The sequence below is a fragment of the Stigmatopora nigra genome, unplaced genomic scaffold, assembly GCF_051989575.1.
Source record: "Stigmatopora nigra isolate UIUO_SnigA unplaced genomic scaffold, RoL_Snig_1.1 HiC_scaffold_27, whole genome shotgun sequence".
Taxonomy (NCBI): Eukaryota; Metazoa; Chordata; class Actinopteri; order Syngnathiformes; family Syngnathidae; genus Stigmatopora; species Stigmatopora nigra.
In genome coordinates this window covers 1,992,372-2,000,270 of record NW_027551606.1, presented here as the reverse complement: position 1 = coordinate 2,000,270, position 7,899 = coordinate 1,992,372, and the positions used below count along the sequence as shown (strand labels likewise).

At 42.0% G+C, this 7,899-nt stretch overlaps 1 protein-coding gene across 1 annotated transcript in view; it reads left to right on the top strand.

Annotated features, from left to right (window-relative positions):
* tmc3 (transmembrane channel like 3) overlaps positions 1-7,899 on the top strand; it is a 62,473-nt gene that overhangs the window by 33,168 nt on the left and 21,406 nt on the right. The window contains 4 exon segments of the mRNA XM_077711674.1: positions 502-774; positions 854-932; positions 5,130-5,381; positions 6,633-6,761. Coding sequence (XP_077567800.1) covers positions 502-774; positions 854-932; positions 5,130-5,381; positions 6,633-6,761 — 733 coding nt within the window.

Below are 7,899 nucleotides of genomic sequence, written 5' to 3'. Positions count from 1 at the left end.
ATGATTTAATGCTTTGTTACTAAAAACGTAACAGATCAGCATGCCATATTGACACTCAGATGACTGATGGGTGGGTCTGGTTACCCAGATGTTGCCTCATAGATTGATTGCAGAAACATTACCTAGTTCCTGTTTTTGGCATAGGTTTTCACCTTTGAAAACTACATTTTGTGTTAAGCAAACTCGATGACTAGATAGCTGTCTTTGGGAGAAAACATAACCATTTGAAGCTGAGAGAAGTGGAAAAATCAATTATAGCTATTGTGCAATCGTTGGACACAGCCACTAGACATATTTAGAATGTTTGGAAAGGGAAAAAAACTTTAGGCTTAGTAATAAAGATTGGTCTCTAACAACAGTAGTTGAGGACATTTGGAAGGCCAGATTTGACTTTACAAAGTACTAGAGATCAACCACAAAAACCCTGTTATCGCTTGATGAGACAAAAGTTATCTTTCCGTTTTTTAAACACATTTTTATTCATAAATCACGAAATGACAGCTTGAATTCCAAAACTTTGCGTCATATTCTCCTTTTATCTGAAATCCAGCATAAAATTCAATTCAATATACAGTGTTCAACAAATACAAAGGATTTGAACCTGCTCTTCCAATACCTTTTGAGGTGAGTGTAGGCATAACATATTCTCTTTCCCTTCATTGAGGTGAGTGTTGTGGTTTCTCTCATCACCATGATTGCTCCATCAGCCTTTGAGCTCGTAGCTCAGTTGGAAATGTACCATCCGAGAACATCTCTGCGTTTCCAACTGGCCAGGTATTTCTAATGAGCAGAGTTGGTACAATATTTGTCTTTTATCTCACTGCAAAGTATGTATTTGATTGTGTCTATGCAGGGTGCTTGTCTTATATCTTGGGAATCTCTACAGTCTCATTATTGCCCTGCTTGATAAGGTCAACAGTATGAGTTCCGCAGTAAGTACAAAAAAGGAATATATGCTTTATATTTTTTACATAACTAAAACTCAAGTTTATCTCAAAGTTACATCTGAAAGTATTATTAAGTAGGACCTTTTGTATAGCAATTTATTTTCATTAACATTCCACTCAACTTTCACAATTGATGATGTGTAACAACATAAAACATCTCTCCAAAGTAGTTTTTCTACTCCCCAACATACACTTCTTGGATGGCATGGCATCTGTGGGTATAAATTATGTTGGCATAAATGAATAAGGTATGACCCTGTACATGCTTGCCTTGATTTCAACAATGCAACATTGAAGTAAAGTTTATGTTAGGGTGTGTTTTAGTTCATTATTTTAGCTTGATCCTGGTTCTTGTATTGTCTTTTATCTTTTAATTCTTTGTCAGGTTGAGTTCTGCTGGTTGAGTAAGTTTCTTTGCTATTGTGAACTCTGACAAATTATACTTCTTTAGAAACAATGTATTAGATGACAGAAAAAACTTGGCTCACTTCAATGCAATCAGGAAATAAGAGGCAAAAATGATAATGACTACCCATGATTGACAGTGGCCCAAGCAAACAGTTTTTTTTAATTCCCCCTCAAAATGCCCTAAATTCCTGGTACTACCTCTGGTTCCATCAACCCAGGTGAGTGGGTGACAATCTGCCTTTGAGCTACCAGCTGAGGATGTAACTTGCCTCTCACAGCAAACCAGTTGGAATCAGATCCAACTCTCTAATATTCTCAGTAAGATCAGTGCTATAGAGCGGATTCAATCACTTGTTTGTTTTCATCCGCCCCCCCGCCCCCCCCCCCCCCCCACATTTTTTGCCGAAATTGTGAATACTTAAAACATCCTAAAACTATACAGTGCTTTATTTTTGTGTCCACTTTGAAAACATTCTGTCAGGCCCCAGACTAGACTGGTGGCTGGTTGCACCTGTCATCCTATCACAGGCCTAGCTCCTAATGACTAGAGCGCTGCCTGGTGTGAGTCATTAGCCAGCAAGGAGTATTTAAAGCCACTAGGAACATGACTACGCCGCTTGATTGTCTTATAAGCTCACTGTTAGGTACCATCTCGCGTTTTCTCTTTGCCGGTCATCGACTCAACCTTTACCCTGCTACACGATTCCCGCATTTTTTCTAAGTTAGACCTCCAAAATGCCTACCATCTGGTACAGGAGGGGGGCCAATGGAAAACGGCCTTCTCCATCCCCCAGGGCCACTTAGAATACCTGGTGATGCCTTTCGGACTTTGCAATGCCTCGGCAGTGTTCCAGTCCCTGATCATTGATGTCCACCGGGACATGCTCAATCAGTTTGTATTCGTCTGTCTGGACGACATCTTGATTTTTTTCACGCAGCCTTGAGGAGCACGTGCAGCACGTGCGCCAGGTGTTGGAATGTCTCCTGGATAACCTGAGAAATGTGAATTTCACGTCGCGGAGGCCACCTTTCTAGGGTACGTTCTAGGAACATGACTACGCCGCTTGATCGTCTTATCAGCTCACTGTTAGGTACCATCTCGCGTTTTCTTTTTGCCGCTCATCGACTTGGCCTTTACCCTGCTACACGATTCCCGTATTTTTACTAAGTTAGACCTCCACAATGCCTACCATTTGGTATGGGAGGGGGGACAATGGAAAACGGCCTTCTCCATCCCCCAGGGCCACTTTGAATACCTGGTGATCCCTTTCGGACTTTGCAATCCCCCGGCAGTGTTCCAGTCCCTGATCAATGATGTCCACCGGGACATGCTCAATCAGTTTGTATTCGTCTATCTGGACGACATCATGATTTTTTTCACGCAGCCTTGAGGAGCACATGCAGCACGTGCGCCAGGTGTTGGAATGTCTCCTGGATAACCGCCTATACGCCAAGGCTGAGAAATGTGAATTTCACGTCGCGTGGGCCACCTTTCTAGGGTACGTGGTGGCTGACGGGGAGATGCGGATGGATGCCAAGAAGGTGGAGGCCGTAACTCAGTGGACCAGGTCCAAGGGGAGCAGGGAGTTGCAACGGTTTTTGGGGTTTGCAAATTCTATTGGCGTTTCATCAGGAACTATAGCCGCGCTGCCGCCCCCTCACAGCACTCACATCCACAAAACTCCCGTTCCGTTGGTCTGACGCAGCGGAGGCGGTTTTCAGTGGCCTGAAGTTCCGTTTTACCATTGCTCCCGTCCTCGCCCACTCAGACCCTGAATTGCAGTTCCAGGTGGAGGTCGACACCTCTGAGGTGGGGGTCGGCGCTGTCCTCTCCCCGCGCAAACAGGCGGATGAGAAGTTGCACCCCTGCACCTTTTTTCCCGTAGGCTGTCTCTAGCAGAACGCAACTACGGCATTGGGGAGAGGGAACTCCTCGCGGTGCCGCGCTCAGCCCCACAACCACGGATCACAGACCACGGACAACGACCTCGCCTACGACCCTGTACCTTCCACACGGACACAACGGCTACCTGCTATGCCTAATGACCTGCCTCCGCTATCCGTGCTCTTCCGTTTCTCGGACGATTCTAATAAAGATTCGAAAGAAACAGACCAGCACCCTCGCCTGCTTTGGGGTCCTCCATACCCGATCGTAACACATACAACCTCCTTAAAACTGCTCGCAATAGCTTATTGTGATGTCAAAAACACTCCCTACGCACTATGCTATAAATCGTAACACTTTAGATATACTTCTGACCCAATTGTAAATAGCTTTCAAAAAATATTGTCATGCTGACACCTTTGGATATGACAGGTGCGCAGTGCAGGTGAACAGATTCGCACAACAAGGGATTCTCAAGAGCAAACTTTATTCCTCTTCAGGACAGGTTAGTTTTATACACATTAGATAATTCTCATATGGTGTTGTGCGGTGGCCCAGTGGGCGAGTGGTTACCGTGCCTTACAGCTCTGGGATCAAGGGTTTGATTCCTTGTGGGTTCTACTGTGTGGAGTTTGCATGTTGCATGGGTCCCCCAGGTACTCCAGTTTGTCTCCACATCCTGACAGTGCATGCACTGAGCCGGTGTATGTCATAGCTGTCAAAACTGTTCTTGACATTTAAATCACGTCAAACAAAGGAAGCATCGGAGACAGATGAGTTTTTCACTCCTTTGGCCGTAAGGAGGTGGAAAGGTACGTCAAAGCAAGATCGACACCCCGCTCGATAGTTCCAATTGTCTATATTTCACTGTTACGGCTGGCAGCCTGGACACACACTATGTAGGAGGTGTGTGCTTTCTTTTCTTTACAGTTATCTGCAGCTGTGGCTCCACCCCTGTGACAGAGCCCTGCCCAGGCCAACACAGCTGTAATTAATTCCCCAATCATCCCTCCTGCCCTTATTTAAACCCTTTTCAGTTGTCAGTTCGCCCCTTTCCCTTGCCCTTGATGCCTTGCTGAGTTGCAGGCTTGTGAGTACGTTACTCCCTGTTATATTTTGTATGTGTTGTTAGTGATTTTTGGGTTGCATAGGGGGACTTGAGATAAGTTTAGACACCCCGGGGTATACATATAGTTTGTGCATTTAGACACAGTTATTCCCCTGTCTAGATTATTTTACATCAGTTTAACAGTGGCATCCTTCGGTCTTATTTCCTGTATTTTGTGGGTGTTCATTTGGACACCTGTCTGGGAGGGGGTTTTACCGTGTTTATTTGAGGGTGCCACTTTAATATCTCGTGCTTCCCCTATGTTATCCCGTAGTCTGTTTTAATGACTTTATTGTAAATAAAATTTAACTAAGGCTACTTGCAGTGTTTGTCCGAACTCATCTTTGACCGAACCTGTCTGCTGTGATAGTTGCGACTCCCTGGTATATCATACCCCAGGGGGAGTCGTAACATTCCCAATAACATAGGCCCTGTAAAATTAAATTTCAACTGTGTTGTCCCTCAAACAAAACGTTTCACCTCGGAACACTATAATTCTAACCATTGTTTCAAAATATTTGAGTCAGCATTCAGCTTAGAGGAATTTAACATTTAGGTTATATTCCACAAAATCAACGAATGACTGAAGTAGTGAAAGCATAAGTGAAAATAATATTCAATAAAATCCGCAAACGAGTGAAGTGGTGAATGCAGAATCGTAACTGGGGTCCACTGCAATGCGTTTCTTCATGCAAGAGTATCTAAGTACAATAACATTTTAAACAAGATTTGAAAAACAGACAGACTAGAGTGTTATAATCTGCATATGAATTCTTCTTAGATTCCAGGGAATCCTGCAAACTGGTCTGACATCAATTCCTATTTGGCAACTATCGCACAACCTGGCGCATCCAGCCTCTCTACACTGGTATCGGAGATATCGCAACAGAACAGAACCATAACCACCATCGCCACCATAATGGACACGACCAACCATAGCATGGTCAGCTCAAAGACCTCCAACCAGACAGCACAGTTTGAAAAAAATACACGCTCTCAGCAGGACCAGTGCTGGGAAACCTACGTTGGACAGGTTATGATTGTGACTGTTTGCTACAGTAATTACAGGATGTGAAAAATCCCTATATTGTACTATACTAGTGCAGTTGTCAATCTGTCTGATTGGCACTGTTGTCTTAGATGCTATAGGCACGGAATAAGTGAAATATAAAATGTATCAATTTAGGAATTCGATTGAGTTGGTCCGCGGCTGGGTGATTAGTGCGTCTGCTTCACAATTCTGGGGTCCTGGGTAGAAATCCAGGTTGCTTCACCTATGTGGAGTTTGCATCTTCTCCCAGGGTCGCGTGTGTTTTCTCCTTGTACTCCAGTTTTCTGCCACATTCCAAAAATATTCATGGTGGGCTGATTGAACACTCTAAATTGGCCCTATCTCTTTGTGCCCTGCGATCGGCTGGCCGCCAATTCAGGGTGTCACCTGCCTTCGGACAGAAGTCAGCTGGGATAGGCTCCAGCATCCTCCGCGAACCTTGTTAGGGTAGGCAGTTCAGAAAATGAATGAATGATTGCATTAAAGGACTTTGTTGTCATTTTTGAAGTATTATGAAAATTAAAGCTTTGGCCTGAAGTGCAGAAATTTATGTAATCAAAAAATAAGTAGTTAACATAGATAAGTAGTCATCAAAAACCTGATACCTGAAAGAGTTTTATTGACTTGGAGCACACATGGTGATCCCTATCAAGTGTGAGTTCCAGTACTTCCAGTTTTTGAAGATGTTGTAAGGTCATTTTGTTCCTTTTTTCTCCGAATACATGAATGAATTTGTTTTAAAATAACTCAGAGTTTTTAAGTTTTATGTTTTAGGTGTTTAAAACGCTGGCTGTTCTCGTCACGACCCTAATCCTTGTGCCGTTACTGGTTGCTGGCCAACCTTTCCCACTTTTAATTTTAGATAGTAAACTATTAGATTTTCATTTGTCAGGTTTGATCGTAAATAGACAAGTTACAAACAAACTGGCACTTGAGCAAACAAATCCATAATGTATTTTACTATACGGATGAAATTGAATCAATATCCCCTCCAGACACCCTCCCAAAGATAATGATTAGGGTCTTTCAGACAGGATGTTTGGAGTGTGTTCAATTTTCTAATTTAGTTAATGGATGAATGATAATAATGGAAGATAAATGTTGTTTTTGAAAGTCATTAGTGATAAATGAACTGATGAACAAATCTTTTGATTTGCATGACATGATTGTTCATAATTTCTTTTTTTATTGGAATCTAGCTAATGTTTCTCATTTCAAATGATGTAAATCCAGGAGATGCTGAAGCTTTCCATCATCGACATGATCTTTACCGTGGCCAGCATTCTGCTCATTGATTTCATTAGAGGTTTGGTTGTTCGCTACCTCAGTGACTGCTGTTGCTGGGATTTGGAGAGCAAGTTCGTAAGTAGAACACGATTTATAGTATTTCGTCATTTAACATTTTTACAAATGATGCACAGAAATGATGTACTTACCGTATTTACTTGCATATAAGCCGCTTTTGTCAGACAAAAAAATGATGACTGAATCGAGGGCACTGCTTATATGAGCATAAAAACACGACATGCACAAAACTGGAAGTTGACAATGCCGTGATGTCATAACGCAAGCGAATGCGCCCGATACGGTAATTTATTTCAAAATAGAGAAAAGATAAACAGATAAATGTTGAACAAAATTTGTCTTGCATAAAATGTGAAAATAACTCGCGTTCTTGTCACTGTTCGGTCGGGTCACAGCCATTTTACCCAGGTCCCAGTACAACCATCTTACCTAGGGCGCCGCCAACTAAATTTAGTTAATCTCACTCTGATTGGCCAGACACGAGTACCCTTGATTTTGAAATAAAACAAAAGTCCACTTGGATTTTTTTCCGTTTTTATTTCTTGTTCGAAAGTGACAACTATTTCAGTATATGAACCATTTAAGGAATCACTATATTTTGAAATTGGAAGTCTAATGGCTGTCACAACATCTTAAACTTGTGGTAACAAAATTGTAATTTCTGTAATTAAAAATGATCAGGTTTTCATCAAGATAGACTTATTTCTCTCTTCAAATTGAATAATTTGATATTTTGCATTTACAAAGACAGGCATATTAACGTTATTGAACCTAATAATGTTCTTTGGATTTGTACAGTGTCTCAGAAATACCACTTGTATAAATACCATGAATATGGGGGTGAACATTTCTATAAGCCGCACCTGATTTATACCCGAGAAATAGTAAAATCCAAAAAAATTCAAGTCAAAAATGTAATTATGCGGCTTATATGCGAAAAAATACGGTGGCAGTAAAAGTTTGCTTGTTAAATGGGTTTGTCTGAAGGTGGTCAAAACCAGGTATTCATTCATTCATTTATTTTCTGAAACACTTAACTTTACAAGGTTCACGGAGAGTGCTGAAGCTTATCCCAGCTAACTTTGTGCGCCAGGCGTCGGACACCCTGAATCGCAGGGCACAAGGAGACAACCATTCGCCCAAACACTCATACCTAGGGGCAATTTAGAGTTTTCAACCAGCATATAACGTGCAT